At 44.7% G+C, this 19,812-nt stretch overlaps 2 protein-coding genes across 3 annotated transcripts; both read right to left on the reverse strand.

Moving 5' to 3' along the window:
- Positions 1–1,017: 1,017 nt before the first annotated feature.
- On the reverse strand, positions 1,018–8,038 carry ADI1 (acireductone dioxygenase 1). Of its 2 annotated transcripts, none has more exons than XM_033009895.2 (4): positions 7,544–7,922; positions 7,044–7,163; positions 4,225–4,404; positions 1,018–2,496 (listed from the first exon to the last, which is right to left on the reverse strand). In XM_033009895.2, the coding sequence occupies exons 1-4, from the start codon at positions 7,661–7,663 to the stop codon at positions 2,374–2,376; spliced, it is 543 nt and encodes a 180-aa protein (XP_032865786.2). In that variant the 5' UTR covers positions 7,664–7,922; the 3' UTR covers positions 1,018–2,373. The 2 variants fall into 2 exon arrangements, with proteins under 2 accessions (XP_032865786.2, XP_032865787.2); XM_033009896.2 differs by lacking the exon at positions 1,018–2,496 and adding an exon at positions 2,506–2,762 and having other exon boundaries at positions 7,544–8,038.
- Positions 8,039–9,508: 1,470 nt separating this feature from the next.
- On the reverse strand, positions 9,509–19,421 carry RNASEH1 (ribonuclease H1). Its single transcript, XM_042803173.1, has 8 exons — positions 19,264–19,421; positions 19,065–19,192; positions 18,415–18,612; positions 17,753–17,852; positions 17,214–17,268; positions 15,982–16,066; positions 13,235–13,359; positions 9,509–11,092 (listed from the first exon to the last, which is right to left on the reverse strand). The coding sequence occupies exons 1-8, from the start codon at positions 19,371–19,373 to the stop codon at positions 11,006–11,008; spliced, it is 888 nt and encodes a 295-aa protein (XP_042659107.1). The 5' UTR covers positions 19,374–19,421; the 3' UTR covers positions 9,509–11,005.
- Positions 19,422–19,812: the final 391 nt, after the last annotated feature.

The following is a 19,812-nucleotide window of genomic DNA, read 5'->3' on the forward strand; positions in this document are numbered from 1 at the left end:
CTGAACCGATGAGGCACGCGACATGGCACAGCGTCCACGCAAGCCTGTCCAGGGCCTGTCTGACTACAGTCAAACTTTGTGCTTGCTACCAGAACCGCTTTTTCAGCCAGGCTTATGAACCAATGCACAAAAGCCCCTACAGCACTGGGCGGGCTTGAATTCTGCAAGCATGGGTTGTGCCTACACCCCCGCCTGCAAATCGAGCCCCCACTGGCAGAATGAAGGGTCAGCTCTGCCCCTGCCTCTCACCTGAGCTTGCAACCCAAGGCCCCGAGGCAGGAAACACATGCCTTTTTTACTCGCCCTTTCCATCTTTTAAGGTAAGAGCTAGTACAGCTTCACTCCGAAATTGCAACTTTGTTTTCAGAAAACCCTTAAAGAAATAAAGCACCTAGAAATGGTCCTAAGTAGTGCTGCTACAAAGTGAGGGAAACCTTGTTGCCTGCTGAGGAAGGGCTGTGTGAACACTCATAGGAAAGAGCAGTGGGAAAGGTTAATTATCTACTGTCTGCTACACTAGGAAAACTCGTGTAAACCCAAGTTTCAGCTTCTTTCTAGAGCCACGTTTATTTGGGAAACTGCAAGGCAGGAGCTTGGATTGTATCTATCTGAAATCAGCGCACAGGCTACAGCCAGCACACAGCCCGTGCTCTCATCATCCATTGAGAGTTGGAGCAAGCAGTACATCTGCCCAGCTGACATAATTTGTCATTGTAAAGAGCAAATTCATACCAAAATGCTTCGGTGCCCACTGCTGAGGAGTTCCATGTCCAGCGTAACCGCAAGGGATTTACTGAAAACGACCAGAGTGTCTAAGTCTACTCTTCTCCATCTCACAGCTAAAGAAACTGGGGCACACAGTTAATGATTTGTCCCGTGTTAAAGAACAAGTCAGCAGCAGCACAAGGAAAAAAACCTCATTAACAATTACAGTAACAGTGTTGTTCGGTGTGTCCTTAATGTCAGCACAAGGAAAAAAAAAAAAAAAAAAACTTCAAACAAAAAAACCCCACCATATCCAAGTCAAAGTGATTTTATTAATACCTCGCAAGAGCAAATTGCTACATTTTACTGAGAGAAAATCACAGCTTTATGTACCAGGGCAGAACTTGGGAAGCTGCATATTAAAATACCGATTATGCAAATTTATCTTATGAACATTTTTAGACAAGAATGAAGCTGAGTTTATTTTCTTTAATTAAAACCAGAATCCTACATAGTTCATTAGCATGGATTCAGAGCAGAATGAATATTAATGTAGCCTACCTCTCCCAATTCTACCTGCTAGAAATATCAAGGGAAAAAAGGTTAGAAAATGGATTCCTGAGCAACTGTAAATGCAACCAGCTAATGTCACTGCAAGGCTGCTGGCATCTTTGAAAGGTCACAGAGATCGGGAAAACCTTTTTGACTAGAAAAAGGCAAATCATACTGCCACCTTCAAAAAGGCAAGAAAGAAGGTCTGGGGAACTGCAGGCTGGTCAGTCTCACTTCAGTCCCCAGGAAAATTACCAAAGAAGCTGCTACAGAAGCCATTCCAGGCATGTGAAATACCAAGTGATGGGGAGCAACCAGTCAACGCCGATTTTCCAGGGGCGCATTCTGCGTGACCATCCTGACGGCGTGACCATCACAAGAGGTGATGACTGGCTCTGTGGAGGAGGGGAAACAGCAGATGCCATTCACCTTGACCACAGCACCGTGTCCCACCGCAGCCTTGTAGCCGGACTGAGGATGGGAACTACAAGGTGGGTGAAAAACTTCTGGACCATCAGGCTCAAAACAGTCAATGGTTCAAGCCTAACCGTCAGGTGGTTACAAGTGACATTCCTCACTAGACAAAACTAGGGGAAAATGTGTTGAACATCTTTGTTAAGAAGAGAGCCCAGCTAAGGACACTGGTTTGTCTTCTGGAGAAAAGAAGGCTGAGAGGAGACCTAACTATAGTTTCCCACTAGAGAAGGGACTGTGTAGAAGACAGAGCCAGACTCTTCTCAGGCATTCAACGAATGAAAGTGCAAGAGACAGCAACTGCAAGCTGCAACCAGGGAGTTGGCCATGAAGAACAAATGCTTGCCCATGAGAGCAGCTAAGTGGTGGAACAGGAGCCCATACAGGCTGTGGAACCTCCACCAGTGGAGGTTTCCAAACCTCAAGGTCTTCAGCAACTTGGTCTAGTTTTAAAGTTGGCCTGGAACTTCACAGGGGGTTGGATTAGATGACCTCCAAATGACTTTGCAACCTAAATTTTTCTAGGATTCTGTGATTCCAATTGTATATGCAAATAGTAGAAGTCTAATCAGTGAAAAGCCACCAGTCACATTTATTCTGACAGGGCTTCAGGCTGTTCCACCTGTCAGGTCTCAGACACCATTACTGTGCTTCTTCAGCCAAAAACTTCATATACTGTTTCCGAGCAGGAAAATCATCAGCTGGCCTGTTGTATGCTGTCCAGACGGGCTCTCCAACAAATAGTCTCATTGCCTTCACGTAATTCTGTCAAAGAACAAGAAGTGACAAGTAATTTAAGAGCTCCTTTCCATGGGATCTTCATTCTGAAGTTAATGTTTCATTTGCACTTCTGCAGAAATCTTTCAAACCATTTCAAGATAAACTGAAAGCTTCACATGTTCCAGAAAATTATACCACTACACTGATGTTCCTGCTCCCAGCTACTGCAGTGGGAGGTTTTGCACCTATGCAGTGATATGCTGTGTCACAAGAAGTGCCTCCAGGTCAAGCAGAGACCTCAGTACTTCTTCCTGTTTCGAAGAAACCAAAAAATTCCTCTTAGGCAAATCTTTTGCACTGGATCCACAATACTGAACAATGCAGCATCTAAATCCTGCCTGCTTAGTTAAACAGCAGCAATCAGAATACCCAAGATGGCTACAAAATGCTTTTGAGGAATACTACAAGCTTCAAAGTGAGAGCCATAAAAGCTGAATGGGGAGTGCATAAACTAGCCCAAAAATAATGCTACGGGAAGTGAAGTCTCCAGATTCCAACAGGAAAAGTAACAGCCCCTGCCACCATCTAACCAAAAGTATGCCAGGTGCAGGGTTCAGCTGTGGCAGCAGAAAACGGGATTTTACGTCCTGCAGAAGTACTCCAACCACTGAATTATGGGGAACTCTCCTCTATTCTTCTGTCCACCGTGCTACAGATTTAGACCCTACTTATTATGCAACTACTGCTAAGTGCTTATCTCGCACCCAGGTGCTTGGCAATGTCAAGAATAAAGTTAGGTACATAAAGAATTCAGCTGCAAAACGCAAGGGTCCAGGAGCACCTGAAGAATTGACTTTAAAGATGGCACTTCTGGACTAAAGTTCCTGAAGTGGACAAACCTTTCAGACTTCTTGTGGATTCAACCCATAACCCCTGATATTTGGCCTATGTAAATAAAAAGCCTTAAACTAGTCATTGTAGCTGATTTGCTGTGGATCTTAAAATGCAGATGTGAAAAGTCAGCTTTTTCACCAAGGCAGCATTTCATTTTTTCACATATATGATAACTGCTATCTGGACAGCTAATTCAAAATTATACCATTCTCAGGACTATGCCAGAGATGGGATTTTGCCACACAGGAGACAGCACTCAATTCCCTTTTCCAGGGGTATTGCTGAGGTTACGAACATATTCATAAAAGCCCACAAGGACAGACACACAGATTGGGACTACATATGCCAAAAATACCCTCCGAAAGCAGATCACCTACTGTGAAGCCAGCAGCTAGTCTAGCACACACTAGCTCCAAGTAGTGGTTCTGGACCCTTAAAATCCTTCTTTCCCGGAAAGTGAGTTTAGCATTCATGAAAAATGCCACTGTTGGACACAGATATGCTCTGCCTGTCCCCACAAAGACACACAACAAAGCAACACAGAAGGATCCAGCTACACCATCTCCACCTCCATCAACAGCAGGGGCAATTGTGGGAGGGACAGCCGCAGGGCCTGGCTCTCACGCTGCTGACTCGTAAGATACGCTATGGATATCACGTGGCAATGACTTGCAGTTACAGCTGACAAGAGGAAGCTGGATTTGTGACCTGGAGATGAAAGGTTCAGAAGCTGTGAATTATTTAGTGTTTTTCATATTCCTACTTCATATTTAATATGTTTTGCTAATGAACTGCAAGTCTCGGGGCATGTAGTTACTAATGTGATATATACTCACACGGATTTGTCATCAAAATTTACGGTAATCTATAACAACATACGTTCTCATCCAGTGTAAACCGGTGATAGATGCCGGCAGGGAGGGTTATCATGTCTCCTTTTTCCATGGAAATCCGGATCCATTTGTCATCCTTGTCTCGAACATCAAAATAGCCAGATCCATCTAAGATGTAGCGAATCTCATCGTCTAGGTGTAAATGTTCTTCATAAAATGTTTTTATCTAGGAATAGCAAGTATCTCTTAAAACTAGTGAACACAGAAAAACCACAAAGAAATCTGATAGAAAGATGTGGCACAGCAGACAAAGGCTTTCAAAGGGTAACTACACAGTGATTTAACTAACAGATGAGACCAACGTGGATAAAATGGCCAGTCCAGGCAGCCAGACGCTGCCTCAGGACACTTCTAAGCAGGCTGCTACACTTCCTTTGGAAAACAGGAATTTCTCTGACAAGAAACAGCAGCTATAGCTGCACATAACCAGTCTCTGAATAACAGTAACGCTTACACCCATTTGAGAGAGAGGCAGGTAAAGCTTCCCACTGAAGGATCTGGTCCTCACAGTTGTTTGGTTTTACCATTCTGTGCATTTTTTTTTCCTGACATGCAAAAATTAAACTGAGCTACAGATTATGCCCCTCTTTTACACTGGTGTAGGGCTGAATTAGCCCCACAGGCTACTACAACTGTATGTGAAGACGCGGTTATTGCCAAACATGGCCCATGCACAGAAATCTGATGTGAACAGCACAGTCACGCCTGCTCCCACATAGTGAGCCCCAGCTCCAGGCTCTCTCCTCCTGGGTAGCAGCAGCAACACTCTCTTTTTTTGAGGAATAGTAAATTCTTTATACGTTGCACAGCACAGAACAAAATGTGCCTTAAAGGTTGAATTAACAGAGATCTGAGCAGGTTAGTGCACAGAGAGACATGCAATGCAAGGTACCACCACCTGCTCAGGTCTGGATGCTGCTTAGCCACACTCATGCAGGTGTCCCCGAGCCAGTACTGATCCAGCACAGCAAAATGAGCAAAAGTCCTCATGCCCTGTCAATAGCAGCCTGTCCTTGTCAGGTAGAGCCCACCCAGGCAACCTGAGTGACAACCTAATTCACCTTCTCATCAATTTAAAACCAGCATAACACAATGGGCTTAGAACAAACTGCTGTACTGGGTTTTGTGTGCCCAGGTTTTTGTAGTGTGGAGGCTACAACGGTGGCTTCTGTGAGAAGCTGCTAGAAGCTTCCCCCATGTCTGGCAGAGCCAATGCCAGCCGGCTCCAAGATGGACCCAGAGCTGGCCAAGGCTGAGCCCACCAGTGACAGTGGTAGCACCCCTGGAATAACATAGTTAAGAAGGGGAAAAAAACTACACAACTGCAGCCAGAGAGAGGAGTGAGAATATGTGGTAGAAACAACTCTGCAGACACCAAGGTCAGGGAATAAGGAAGGGGAGGAAGTGCTCCAGGCACCAGAGCAGAGTTTCCCCTGTAGCCTGTGGGGAAGACCATGGTGAGGCAGGCTGTGCCCTGCAGCCCACGGAGGACCCCATGCCAGGCCAGGTGGATGCCCGAAGGAGGCTGTGACCCTGTGGGGGACCCACACTTGCAGCAGGCTCCTGGCAGGACCTGTGGAGAGAGGAGCCCATGCTGGAGCAGGTTTGCTGGCAGGAATTGTGACCCCATGGGGGACCCACGCTGAAGCAGTCTGTTCCTGAAGGACTGCACCCTGTGGAAGGGACCCACCCTGGGGCAGTTTGTAAGGAACTGCAGCCCACGGGAAGGACTCACATTGGAAAAGTTTGTGGAGAACTGTCTCGCGTAGGAGGGACCCCACAATAGAGCAGGGGAAGAGTGTGAGGAGTCCTCCCGTGCGGAGGAAGGAGCGGCAGAGACAATGGGTGATGAACTGACCATATCCCCCATACCCCTGTGCTGCTCAGGGGGAGGAGGTAGAGAATTCGGGAGTGAAGTTGAACCTAGGAAGAAAGTAGGAGTGGGGGAAGGTGTTTTAAGATTTAGTTTATTATCCTACTCTGATTTCATTGGTAGTAAATTAAACTAATTTCCCCAAATTGAGTCCGTTTTGTCTGTGACTGTAATTAGTGAGTGATCGCCCTGTTCTTATCTCAACCTATGAGCCTTTCATTATATTTCCTCTCCCTTGTTCAGCTGAGGATTTATAGAGTGGCTTTGGTGGGCACCTGGCATCCAGCCACAATTAACCCACCACAATTGGTAAACGGAAATTTAATGAAAATATGGAAGTGCTCATGGGGTGCTATCCTCAGGTCAGAGCAGCACGCCAGCACTCAGAGGCCAGGAGGTGAAAGCTCATTCTAGGAGGCTCACCTGAGAGCCTGGCACCATTTGCATTCAGCTGTTATGAAATAGCCAAGGTACCAACTTCCCAAAGTAAAAAAAAAATCTTCTTGTACAAGGAACGTATCCCTCTGATTCCATGAGGTTAACATGGACTTTGAAAAGACATATTTTGCAATCATCCATTAGAATGTTTCACCCTTCAAAGTCCACGCCCACCTGGCAACAACCAGCCTTCATCACCAGAGCCTCTCTGAGGACAGGTCAGCATTGGCAGGGCCCTGTTGGTAGGAATCTTAAGTTTCAAAATGACAGCGATGGAAATTATCCTTAAAACCTCTGAAGGCAATCTACAGAAGCAAAAGGCCTCTTCTATTTTCAAAATAATATCAAAGGACTTTGGTATAGGATGTATTTTACACTTGGAAATCTCATCTCTGCACCCCTGCCCAAGGTGTGCAGGTGTTAAGAAGCTAGCTGCACTGCCTAGCAGCAAGCTTCAGTGCGCAAAACCTCCTTGAAAGCAAAGTCTCGCATACCTTTTCCTCGTAATTTGGAAGCTTGTCTTTATGTATGGTTATTATATCCATCCATGAATAATTTTCTGCTCTCCGAATCTCTTTCAGACACGGATCAGTCTCATAGTTATCAGCATCCAACTGAAAAACAGGCGGGGGGGGGGGGGGGGGGGGGGGAGGGGGGAAGCATTCGGACACGATTGATTAGGACGCCGTTCAGGACACCGAGGTGTAAGAGCCCGGGGTGCCAGCGGAGGGGCAGGCCGCTGCGGGGCCACCGCCCCAGGCGCCCAACACAAGGGGCGCCGGCTTCGGCAGCTCCACCTGCGCCCAGCCCAGCCCCGCACAGACGCGGCCTGGGGCCGCCCCCCCCGCCCCTTCCCCGGACAGGGGCGCGGGCACGGCCCGGGACCGGCTCCCGCGCTCCGCGGCCGAGCAGCGCGGCGGGTCGCGGCCCCGCCAGGCCCTCACCGCCCCCACCCCGCCCCGAGCGGGCGGCCTCCCCAGCGCACACGCCGTACTTGGCGGTAGACGACGCCGAGGCGGCGCAGCTGCTCCAGGCTGACGGCGCGGTTGGGCCGCAGGCGGTGCGGCGCCCGCTGGTCCTCCGGGGACTCGTCCATGAACCAGGCCTCCACCATCGCGCCGCCTGGGCCGGGTCCGGGAGCGGCAGCGGCCCGCCCCGGCGGGCTGGGAGGGCCGGGGCAGGGAGCAGGAGCGGCCCCGCGCTGCCGGCCCCCGGGGCGGGACTTAAAGGGGCACGATTTGCAGCTTAAAACGCGCTGAAGAGGGTGCACGGTGTAGCAGAGGCGGCGTTCACCCGAGCGTGTGGCTTCGGGCTTCAGGGCAGCGGCGAGAAGAGGGAGAAGCCTGACCGGGATCGGCCGGGGCCTGCGGCCCGGCCCCGGGGTAACCGTGCCCAGCTTCCACAGCCAGAGCCGTCACAGCGGGCCTGCCCGCGCAGCGGTGCTGTCACGGTTTGAGCTTAGTCAGCAGCCAAACGCCACGCAGCCACTCTCTCCCCTTCTTTTCTGGCAATGAGAAGAGACAGATAACCCAGGCTTGGGGTTGTAGATGTGACTGTAAAGGGTGATTTTCCCAGTCCTAAGCAAAAGGCAGACTCTTTAGGGGATGGAAGAAAAGAGTATACATTTATTACAGACACTAACAACACTTTAGCAGAGTAGGACAGTGAGAAGCATTGCCACATCTTGAGAACACCTTCCTCCCACCCCTCCCTTCTTGCCAGGCTCAGCTCTGCTCCCGATATCTCTACCTCCTCCCCCAGTGGCGCAGGGGCAGGGAATGGGGGGTGCAGTCAGTGCTGCCCCTTCTTCCATGTTCAGTGGGGGGAGCTTCTGGAACTTGTTCCTCCTGCTCCATTGCAGTCCCCCTCTCACAAGAGATAGTCCTCCACAAATCCTCTCAGATGTGAGTCCCTCCCATAGGCAGCGGTGTTTCCTTACACTGCTCCATCGTGGGTCACCAACTTTCTCCAACTGGATTCCCTCCCACGGCTGCAGCCCTTCCCGAGCTGCTCCGGCGTGGGACACCCCCACATGCTGCAATCCTCCCAGTGCTGAACTACAACAGCGGGGCTACCTTCTCCCACAAGACCCCGGCCTTCTTCGGGCACAGACACCTTGATCATCCAGCCGAAAAACACAGGCCATAAATCAGTGTCTGCTCCACCATAGGTCTTCATGGGTATTAAGGGGGGCCGCCCTGCCGTCTCACCACAGGATACAGGGGGGTCTCTGCTCCGGCACACCTCCCCCCTCCTTTCTTCCTCCATTCTTCCACTGACCTGGGTGTTCACCCAGCTGCCACAACTCCTCCTCATTAAGTCTGACTCCTCCTCACCAGTTCCACTAAATACGTTATTGCAGAGGCACAGCCAATTGGCTCAGTTTTGATGCTGAGGTGGAGCTGACTTGGAGCTGAGGGAGCTTTGAGAAGCTTCTCACAGGGGGCCACCCCTTTAGCCCCCTCCCCTGCTACCAAAACCCACACCACTCACTCAAACCCAGAACAGGTGCTCCAGCTGAATTCACCGCTGTCTCAGCATCAAAAAACTGCGCTGCAACCCCACCCTACAGAAAAATAAAAAATAAATCAGAAAAAAAGGAAAGGACGAGCGGTAAGACATACCACCCAGAAAGCTTGCGTTGCCTCCATCCATGGACACAGTCACAGCCTGAGCGACCTGCTCCAGGCTGAGTTGGGGTGGACAAGATGCACTCCAGCAGCCCCCTCCAGCCTCCAACTGTTCTGCAATTCTGTATGGTAAACAAATGAACAGCCAGATAAACACAATGTAAGGAGGGGAAAACAACTGAAAAAAGAAACAATCCCTCCTTAAACGTTTTTCTTCCTAAAAGGAGAGTTTTATACTTACCAAAATGTCTTCAAAACTATTTCTCAGATTCTTAAAAATGTTACCAGATCCCATTAATGTACAGTATCAAGTGTATAAGCACTACTGGTTATTTACTCTGGATAAAGTTTAATTGCAAGTCCCATAACCGTACAAGTAAGATGGTCTAATGCTGCTATTTTCCACAGTTTTAGAAGCACATCAAAATCCAGCCACAAGTTCAATGCCTAGCCACTGAAACTCATGACTGCTACATGCCAATACCCTCCTAGTTTCAGTTCCCTGAAGAGAATGACTTGAACAGCCAACATCCTCTGTGGGTCCCTGAGACCCTGTTAAAAAGTATTATTTGCTTTCCATCCTTTAATCAGCCTTAATTGTGTAACTTTCCTCTCAGCTTTCTTTCATCACAAGCATCCAGAGTAAGAATGATAAACACTGGTATCAAATTAACATAAACCTCTCTCCTAGTAAGGTATCTTATTATAATCTACTTATTAGGTTCAGGTAGTAAAGTTGCTTACATTTAGTATTACACTGATGTTATGGCTTACCCACCACTACCTACACTTCTTTTCCAAACCTGCTGCTTCAAGAAATACAGATTTCAATACCTACAGTAAATAGGATCTACATGTTTAACTTGAGATGTACAATACATAGATTATTAGATGCCACCTCTTCAGTACATTGTTTCTCACACTTCTTCCTCAACTAGAGATCTGATCTGGGACGATGGGGTGTTTTCCTTCAAGCCAAACTTCTAAAATAAATAACTGTGTATAAATAATTGGATAATTGTGTGCATATATATGAAAGAAGCAGAGGGAGAAACAAAAAAAAAAGTTTCTAATCAGCACATTACCTTACCCCAGATGAGCTTTACTGTGCAGTTTTGGATAACAGAAAACAAACAGAACATCATTTATCTATTAACTAATAGCTAGCCGGTTTTCTCACTCTATCACAATCCACATGACTCAATATGTACAAACTCATACTTTTCCTCAGTAAAGGAGTTGTAACTATTAAGAAATCAAGCTACAGAGCACTACCATTCTGTATAGGAATTAAGAAAAAAAAAAAAAAAAAATCAGTGACTTCTAGCTTAATATGCCAAAGCATATTAAATGGACATCTCCATGTGAGGTCACTGACCTCTTACCAAACCAGCCAACCCCAAACTCCCCTGGCCTCCAACTATTTTGGGCTGTTAATATACATCTCTGTACAAAAAAATTGATTTATTTAATGAAGAAGAAAATACAGAACATAAGATAAAGACTTTGTATTACTTCTTCAGAAGTCTGTCTTCACGATGAATTCGGAAGTCTGTCTACAAGACAGCTAAAAACTGACCACAGCCCTTCAGTAAGATGGAGAAAAGCAAATACTCATCATCAACTAAATATTGATTTGATTTTAAAACAAATGCTATAGAAGAAAGTGTGTGTTCTTTCTCTCCAGAAGTTGGTATATATTTAACACTTCAGGCTTGAAATAAGTACAGTTCAAATCTCAACTCTGAAACAATTACAGCAGTTCAAGTTGCCACTGTGATGTTAGTCATTTTCCTCCCACTGCAGTAGTCTCTAGTCCCAGTACATCAGCACTTTTGTTTACTAGCTCCTTCTCTTGCTAGTCTATCAGCTTCTTCATTTCCTTGGAAGCCAGCATGACCAGGAACATGCATCTGTTAGGAGAAAAGTACAGGAGCATTAGGTATGCAAGTAATCAAGAAAAAGTACATACACGAAATCTGATCACACAACACTCCTTCGATTCACAGTACAGTACCACCTCCTTAGAGGACCTCTCCCCATATTTAGTTCTTCTGTGTTCTGCCCAGGGATGTTCATAGTCTCCCTTCCTCTAAGAAAACCTTGCCAAACTGCGAACATCTTTATGGGAAGTAGCGAGCTGGACAAGGACTACCGAAATAGGCTTTAAGAAATTCAGACAACAGCTCCAACTCAAAATTCCCATTTTCAGAGAAGAGAGAAAAACCTATCTGCATTCAGTACTTAGTTAATCTGTTCCCAGAAAGCCAGAGACCTCTGTGCCACCAACTGCCTTGGTGGTTACAGCATTTACTTGGGATATAGAAACAGGGTATGAAAATATTCTGCTGCCTTAACTGTCCATCTTTCAATTAGGAACTGAAAACACTTTCAACCCTAAGCCCATCCTTGTCAGAAATAAGGGTAGAGGAGCATGGGAGAAGTGGAAGAAAATCAAGCTGGATATTTGATAAAATCTGAGAGGGGACAAGTATGAAGCACATGCAAGATGGTTAGGTTATACATGGCAAGGTTCTGGTACCAGGTGGGGGCCTCTGTGAGAAGGCTGCAGGGGCAGTCCCTGCATGGGAGAGTCAATTCCAGCTGGCTCCAAGATGGACCCAACTGCAGGACACAGCTGAGCCCAGAAGCAAAGCTGGTGGCTCCTCTGTGATAACATATTTAGGAAAGGTTAAAAATGCTGCACAGCATCTGGGAGAGAGGAATGAGAATATGTGAGAGCAACAACTCTGCAGACACCAAGGTCAGGGAAGAAGGAAGGGGAGGAGGTGCTCCAGGTGCCAGAGCAGATATTCCCCTGCAGCCCGTGGGGAAGACCATGGTGAGACAGGCTGTGCCTTGCAGCCCATGGAGGACCACAGTGGAACAAGTCTCCACCCCCAGCCCATGGAGGACCCCACACCTCAGCAGGCAGATTACCATAATAAAGCATATGCATACACTGCTCCAATTGAAATAAAAGTCTTCACAAGTTTAAGAGATTCATGTGCAAGAAGTGTGCATAAAGCATTTTTTTTTTTATTAATTATATAGAATATTCTAAAGGACAGGTGAACTTTGGTCTTAGCGTTAAATTTTTACACTTTCTTCTCAATAGACAATAGCAGTTGTTATAGAACAGCCTTTGTCAGCCTTTAATTTGGAGTCACCAGCTCTGGAACATGGAACAACATGAATGGAAGAATATCTGCAACAGATTTCCCATAGAAAAAGTGCACATTAAAGATCTACGTCATCCTGCTTTCTACACAGTGAAGACAGAAGCACAATAAATATGCCATTAGCAGCCACGGAGTCAGTGGTACAGGGATTTATTTCTAGAATCCATAGTCTTATACCACAGTAAGAGTAAAATTTATAAGAAGGGGAAGGAAGATATCCCCTACAATGTTTAGCATTGATGCTAGAGGTTACAGAAGAACACATTTTGCTCAGAATACCTGTACAGAAGTTGGTTTACTACTACACTGGAGAGCAAACCAATTAAAAATTTAAAAATGGGTATTTTAAAGGCTTTTCTGCACCCAGTTTTCTTGGGAAAAAAATGCAGTTAAGGTACAGAGAACAAGAATTAGTTTATTTGGGGTTATACTCTTAGTTTTCCCAGTTTGAAGACACTCATGTGACTGAGTTACACCAAACCAGCACCTTAAGAGTTCTCAAAAGCAAATAGAGAAAATCAACTATGACTCAAAAAAAGTTATGTTTTAAGCTTCGATTTCCAGGAACAGAAATTTCATCTACTAACAATACTAACAAACTACAAACAATTATTCCAAGCATTTTCTAAGTAGCAACAAGAAACAGAAAACAAACATAAACATGCATTTTAATAAATTAAATACTGGTTCAAAGAGCCTAAGCTATGTTGCTTATTTGCTTTAAACAAAACAAGCAGCTTCTCTGCATTTATGGTTTTACTTATGTTACGTACGGTATTATGCTCTGTAAAATTCTTAGTTATGGTAATACTTGTAAGTTTTACAACTTACAAGAAGCATGTTTAAGATGTCATTAAGAAATGAGGTGCTTACCCACTGAATTTCTATGCCTTTTGATAGATTATCAAGTCTTTCAAAATCTTCTTTATTTATTACACTTCCTCCTGAACTCGTTCTCCAACCATTTGTTTTCCAGTTGTCAACCCAGCTCGTAATGCCTATGTAAAGGGAGCATTACCATAAAAATGCTATTAAAGAAGCCAGCAAGGATAAGATGGAGCAAACAGCCTTTTAACAAGGCATTAACTCCGTACAAAGTCTCGTGCAAAGACACTGGAGATAGAAGATACTCTTCTTTTGTTCTCTACTACTGTCTTTCAGGATTATATTTTTCCATTATTATTTGAACTACCTGACCATGTTTTCCCAACAGATATTTAAAGACTGCAATTTTATATATGCATTACACACAAAATTACAACCTGAACTTCAATAAACTGAAGCTAATGATTTGCTTGATGGTACAGTAAGCTAGAACAAATCTATGGCTTTGTTTTGAGAAACTAAGGAGACACACATGCATAGAGGAAAAACACATGGCCACCTGGCTTATGGCTTCTGCACGCTAAACAGAATCCTTCAGAGAAGGTCCGCATAAGCGGACTTCTACAGAACGAGATTTAGCATTCTGGCCAGAAAATTTACTGTATTGCTTTCTAAATAAGGATCTACTCTTGCTGATCTCGACAATGTAAGGCATCCTTACTGTTTTCATGACAAAGACACCTGAACCAGAAAATCACCTATTTGGCATACAATACCTCTTAAAAACCAAACCAAGCCACATCCATTTGTTCTTAACCACAGACCCCCTTCTCCGGTATTTTAAAAAATAACTCCTAGACACATTTACAAAGTAATTTAGATTAAACAAGAGTGGAATCTGTACCTCAGTGACTCAAAATACAAGAACAAACTGCAAGCAAAAATAAAGAGACTAAGAGATCACACCTAAAGATTCTTCTTTTCCTCCCTCAAATTTAACTCTCACACCTAAGTTGAACAGGATTTTTATCTGACACAGAAACTTTTCCTCCTTCATAACACCAGTTTCACAGACAAGGTAGTATAGACTTTTCTCCCACAAAGTAAAGAATTGCAAACATGCTTCTTTGCTTGTTAATGCTTCAAACAACTTGCTTCTTGCAACAAATTATGCACTTTGATTCTATTGATCAGCATGCAATGCCCAGTTCTGAAGTGTAGACACTCTTCCTTTTACTCTTCTCTTTTTCAGAATACTTCTAGCAGAGTAAAAAAAAACCTCAACACCAAGAGGGGAAAAAAATAAACAAACAACCACCCCCACACATTCTGCTCCTATAGGAAATGCTATACCTAGATCTTTTGGGGAAAATAAGCACTCAAATGAGAGATTTACACAATGATCCTTAGGCAGAAGCAAAGGATAATTCCTTTAAGTTGCTTCTTCACATTTACTGTGCCTTCCTCAACTTACAAACTAAAAATCAGGAGGACAGAGCACAGCTCCTTGACAATTTTCACTTCTGGATGGAACCTCTTTCATGCACATGAAAGTGAATAGACTTTGAAACAAGCAGTGACAGCTCCAGCAAATCCTTCCCTGACTAGCAGTCACTTGTCCTACTCAGTAGCTTCCTGTCCTTTCTAGGGTATTGCTACTCAAGGCGACACCAGAGTTTTTCAAGGTAAGTTTTGCTCTACTTCTAAATATAAGCCACCTGAAAAAACCTGATACTCTTCTTTCATACTCCACTTTCAGAAATCAGGGGAGTTCTGGAAAGCAGAATGGCTTATTTGAAGGAGAATATATATGGATTTTTATCATACAAACCATTTATTTGCTTTATTAATAACAATGAATAAAACAGATAATTACTTCCAGTGTTGGTGCTCAAGTATAGGAATTTATGCTAAGAACAAGACACTCAAATTCCTACACACACAACAAAAAAAAGTGGAAAAGTGCAACATCTAATTTTCAATCAAAAGTTGCAATGTTTTTGTAATGTTATTTAAAAGAAAAAGAACAAACCAACCCACAAAACCAACTCCAAAGTGATTTGGAAACAGCAAACACATGTGCTCCCTTTGGGAAAATGTGAAATACAAAGAAAAAATACTTATGCAGTTCCAAATTATCATGGGAGTAAAATAGGAAGATCTCAAGGAAAGAGGAAGAAGTTTTATTCAGAGACTAAGTCTTATTGGCTGCTTCACATGGTATTTAGAGGGAATAACATTAAATTTTCCAAAGCTCTGGATGAAGGTGAAACTTTAAATGCATACTCTGAGCACATACCATCTCTGGCTAGTCTTCTAGTGTAGCCTGAAAGCCTGAAGTAGAATGTACATGTAAAAAGCAAGGAAACTTGAATGTACTTCACAGGTATTACGACAACCTCTCCAATCGAAGCAAAACAAAACAGAACACCCACAGGATTACTATAGCAATTTCTAAGTACTTTCCTGAGTATATCCTTAACAGAGTATACATGAACAAGACTTTTTTCTAGACTTTGTGTCATACTGAAAGCCTTGAGACAAAAATCCGGTAGTTACTTGTCAGCCTTTACTGTAACAGGCACTTTGTTTCTATTTGTATTTCATGTAGTTAGCAGGTGATCCCTCTAATATTCTGAAGATTTTCCACAAGCAGTCATGAGTATTTCAGTAAGTTATGCATTCTCTTTTTTATAGCCCTCTCCCCAAGACTCAGTATATTCTGCGGGCCTTATGTAATAAAACAGCACGCAGCACGTCTTCAAGAATCAGGAAAACTATAATCATCAACTTACCATTAATAGTGAACTTGCTATCGGTGTAGATAATTAGTTTCTTGATGTTTTGACTCTTTGCTTGCTCTATTGCTTTGCAGGCTGCCTTAAGAACGTTTCAATAAAATCACAGTTCAGAACAGGATTTTGAATACATGCAATTAAAATACCAGCAAAGTACCTGATGCTAAAATGGAGCTACGAAGAATACTTCTGTAATCTCTCCAAAGAGCATCAACATACTTTCAAGCAAAGGTTCCTAAAATTATGCATGCAGATGGCCACTTAATAAATCAAGTAAACAGGGAGCCACTGAAGTTTCATTGGCAAAAAAAACCCAAAACATTCTGATGTTCAACTCTACTGAAGGAGTAGAGAGTGAGCTCTCTGCCCAATTTTCTAACTATAAAAAACTACCTAGCAACTGCACACCAAGTTTTAGGCATTTTCTCCGTAACTTTGAGGAGGAAGGATTCATACCAGTTCCAACAATCTAGAACCCCTAAAAGGCATTTTTTTTTTCTGTAGGGTTTTTTTGGTGCTATGAAATATAATAAAAAGGAGAAGTGGCTAGGTCTGGATGTAGAACTGAAAAGTTCTTTAGTGATAAGTCTGACACCTGGCACACCACCATCATTTCTGCTTGTCCCTTACTAAAATGAACTTCCTGTAGTTTTTAAGCAGATCTATTCCCCATTTCACTCTATCTCCAAACACACAGTTCAGGACAGCAGCAGTACCAAAATTAAGATGAGGTGAGAAGGAAAGATTAAATCTGCTGTTGCCAACAGAAGTTTACTTCAGAAGTAATAAAATTTACTCCCGAGGGCCTAGAATAGATTGTTACATTTATCTAAGGAACACGACATTCTGATCCTATCATAGTAAGAAGATGATTCTCTTTAACTGGTACTCAGCAGCCCTCACCCCAAGCTCTGAGGTATACACATTAAAAACGCAAAAGATACTATACAGATTTGTAAATCACGTTTTCCTAATGCAAGGCTGGTTTAAATAGCTGTGCTTCGCCTGGTGACATCTGGGAATTCTCAAGGTGAACTACCTTGTTCAAAACCAATAAAGATCAATAAAACTTGAAGATAATGATTTGTTTCTATTCATACCTTTTGATATTTTATGTACTTCCCTCACAGCTCCATAACTGGTTTCTGAAGGCCAGTGTTCAAATAGTCAAATGAGTGTGTTACTGCAGTTAAAAAAGGAAGAAGCTTTTTAAGGTATTTACTACTTACATGTATTTCTGCTCTTTGATTGGTCTGCCGTCCAGGAAGTCTTTCACTGGTATTTCTGTGTCCAATGAATTAATAGTAGATTAGTTACCCCAAAGAGTCAGAAAGGTGTATAATGACTACAAATTAGAAAAATAAATACGAGAGCACTACTTTTTACAAAGGAGAATAAACAGATATTCTAGCTCTAACTTCCATCTGCATAGTGCAACCTGCATATTTGGACCTGCCATCAATATGCATTTACATTTGTTGTCTTCAGTGTACACCTACACCTATTTAAAAAAAAAACTTTGAATCACTTGAATTATAGCATCAGCCCCCCAAAATATTATTTCCAGTTGATTTTCCCCACATTATTACCTCCCCGAGAAGCCTACTTTTCTTTTCCTGTCAGTAACTCACTAGTCTCATAGCACTGTCGTGAGTCTCAACAGCAGCATTTCGTATCCAAAAGGAGTCTGGTATTGTAAATCACACATAAAAAACCCAATAATATATTAACAGAAGGGAAAAAAAAAAAAATCCACCTAGCTACTTACAAAGGGTGGCCTGGTCCCCAGTAGACACCTATTCCAGCACGTGCCCTATTACGTCCATTACCTGAGCAACAACCATCTGTATAAACGACTGCAAAGTCACCTACAAAAGAATTACCAAAAGTTGAAGTTTGAGACTCCTTGAAGCACGTAAACTCCCCAGGCAATAAGAAATGTCTGCCAGCAGATTAATCCCCAAAACCTCCCTCCCCAGAGGGCCCTTCAAAAACTTAACTACAGAAGCCATGTAAATCAGTAACGCAGAACACCAGAAGTCCCACTGCAGCTTCACAGACTCAAGAAGCACCTCTGCCCCAAATTCCATATTCTCACTGCAGTTCCTGTCTTCTTCAGTCAACTTGAAAAACTTCCCAGCTACATCTCTACATTTATAGTCTGTAATCCAGACACTCATAAAATCACACCTATAATGATCAGACTAAGTCATATATTGGTAACAGTTAAAGGCAATTAAAATTACACCAAAAGACAACGTGAACAAATATATAATGGCTCACCTTTCCATTTTAAAAAGAAACAATGCTACACTGGGCCTGATGCCGCCATACACAAACCTCCTTAAAAGCTTCCTAATAATTACACTAGTTACTTATGAAATAGTGCACAAAACTGAAAAGAATTACAGAAATATTAAAAGACCTCACCCATATATGAAAATTTATCTTCACTGACTGTCGGTGCAGAATATAATTCTTCATGTTTTACCCGCTTTGCAACGTGTTCTTCATCTGTGGACTGTTCATACGGTCTTTTGCATGTATTGCAACACACTATGTTTATTTCTGCTTCCTCTCTCTGGCTACTGCTTTCCTGTGTTACAGCTGGAAAACTGGGCGCCCCTTCTAAAGGGAAAAAGTTCAACAGTATACAAGATCAAATTTTATTTGAAACGACTGCTTCTGAAAGACAACAGTTGTTATCACCTACTAGCAACAAACTGACACCACCCCAAGCTATTCGGCAAAAAAAAAAAACCTGCATAGTATACACCAGTCATTCTCGATCATAGATCAAACCGAAGGGGAGACACACCGTGTAACTGTAACTGCCCTCCAGACGGACACGGGGCAAGCAGCTTTCTCCCGGCATCCACAGAAATATGTGGGCTGCGCCGCCCCACCCGCCCCACGCCGTCCCGCCAGCTACCAGGCGTCCACCGGAGGGTGAACAGAAGCTGCTGCACGCGTTCAGCCCGAAGCCGAACCGTTTACACAGACGCTGGGCTGTGCCGGTGTGCCTGCCCCCCCCCCGCCGCCGCTACCCCGAGGGGCGAAGGGGCGGGAGGACGAGCTACCTGTCGGCTCCGGGAGCCGCTCCCGCCCCGGCAGGCCGGCGCGTACGAAGGCCCAGGCGTCCTTCTCAGTGGCGAACTTCTTGAAGCTGGCGGAGGGGAACTTGTTCACCTGCTCCTGACACTCCGCCCTGCAACACAGGCGGCGGTCAGGCTGAGGAAGGGCCGGCCCAGCCGCGCTGCCCCGGCCCGCGGTCCTTACCAAGTGCGGTAGACACCCGCCCGCCGGCCCCTGCGCACCGCGTAGAACATGCTGTCGCCCTTGGAGATAAAACAGGAGTGACTGAGCACCGCCACCAGCCACCGCAACATGGCGCAGCGCGGCCGCCATCCGCCCCCCCCGGCCACCGCATCCGCCGCCCGCCCCTCCTGCGCATGCGCGGCGGGGTGAGGGCAGCGCGCAGGACTCCCTTACGGGCCGCGAGAGGCGCCAAAATTGCTGGAAAACCGTCGCGTTTGTAGGTGGTTTGTTTTGTTCCCCACCCCCATAATAACTGCCTTTTAAAAGCCATCTTAATCCGCATTTGTTCTGGGGAGGGCACGAGATGTATGAGATCACAGCGGTTTACACTAACTCCGCATTGCGAAAGCCCCAGTTGTTAAAAGACAAATCTCACGGGTGCCCTCAGCTGAGGTTCTCCCCTGCCAGCCCAAATAACGGCCCGGGGCCTGTGATCAGCTCCGGCGGCCCCCCCGGTCCCTCACGAGTCGTGAAAACGAACGGCAAACCACCTGGGAGCGAGCATACCCC

The sequence above is a fragment of the Tyto alba genome, unplaced genomic scaffold, assembly GCF_018691265.1.
Source record: "Tyto alba isolate M040663 unplaced genomic scaffold, T.alba_DEE_v4.0 Super-Scaffold_40, whole genome shotgun sequence".
Lineage (NCBI taxonomy): Eukaryota > Metazoa > Chordata > Aves > Strigiformes > Tytonidae > Tyto > Tyto alba.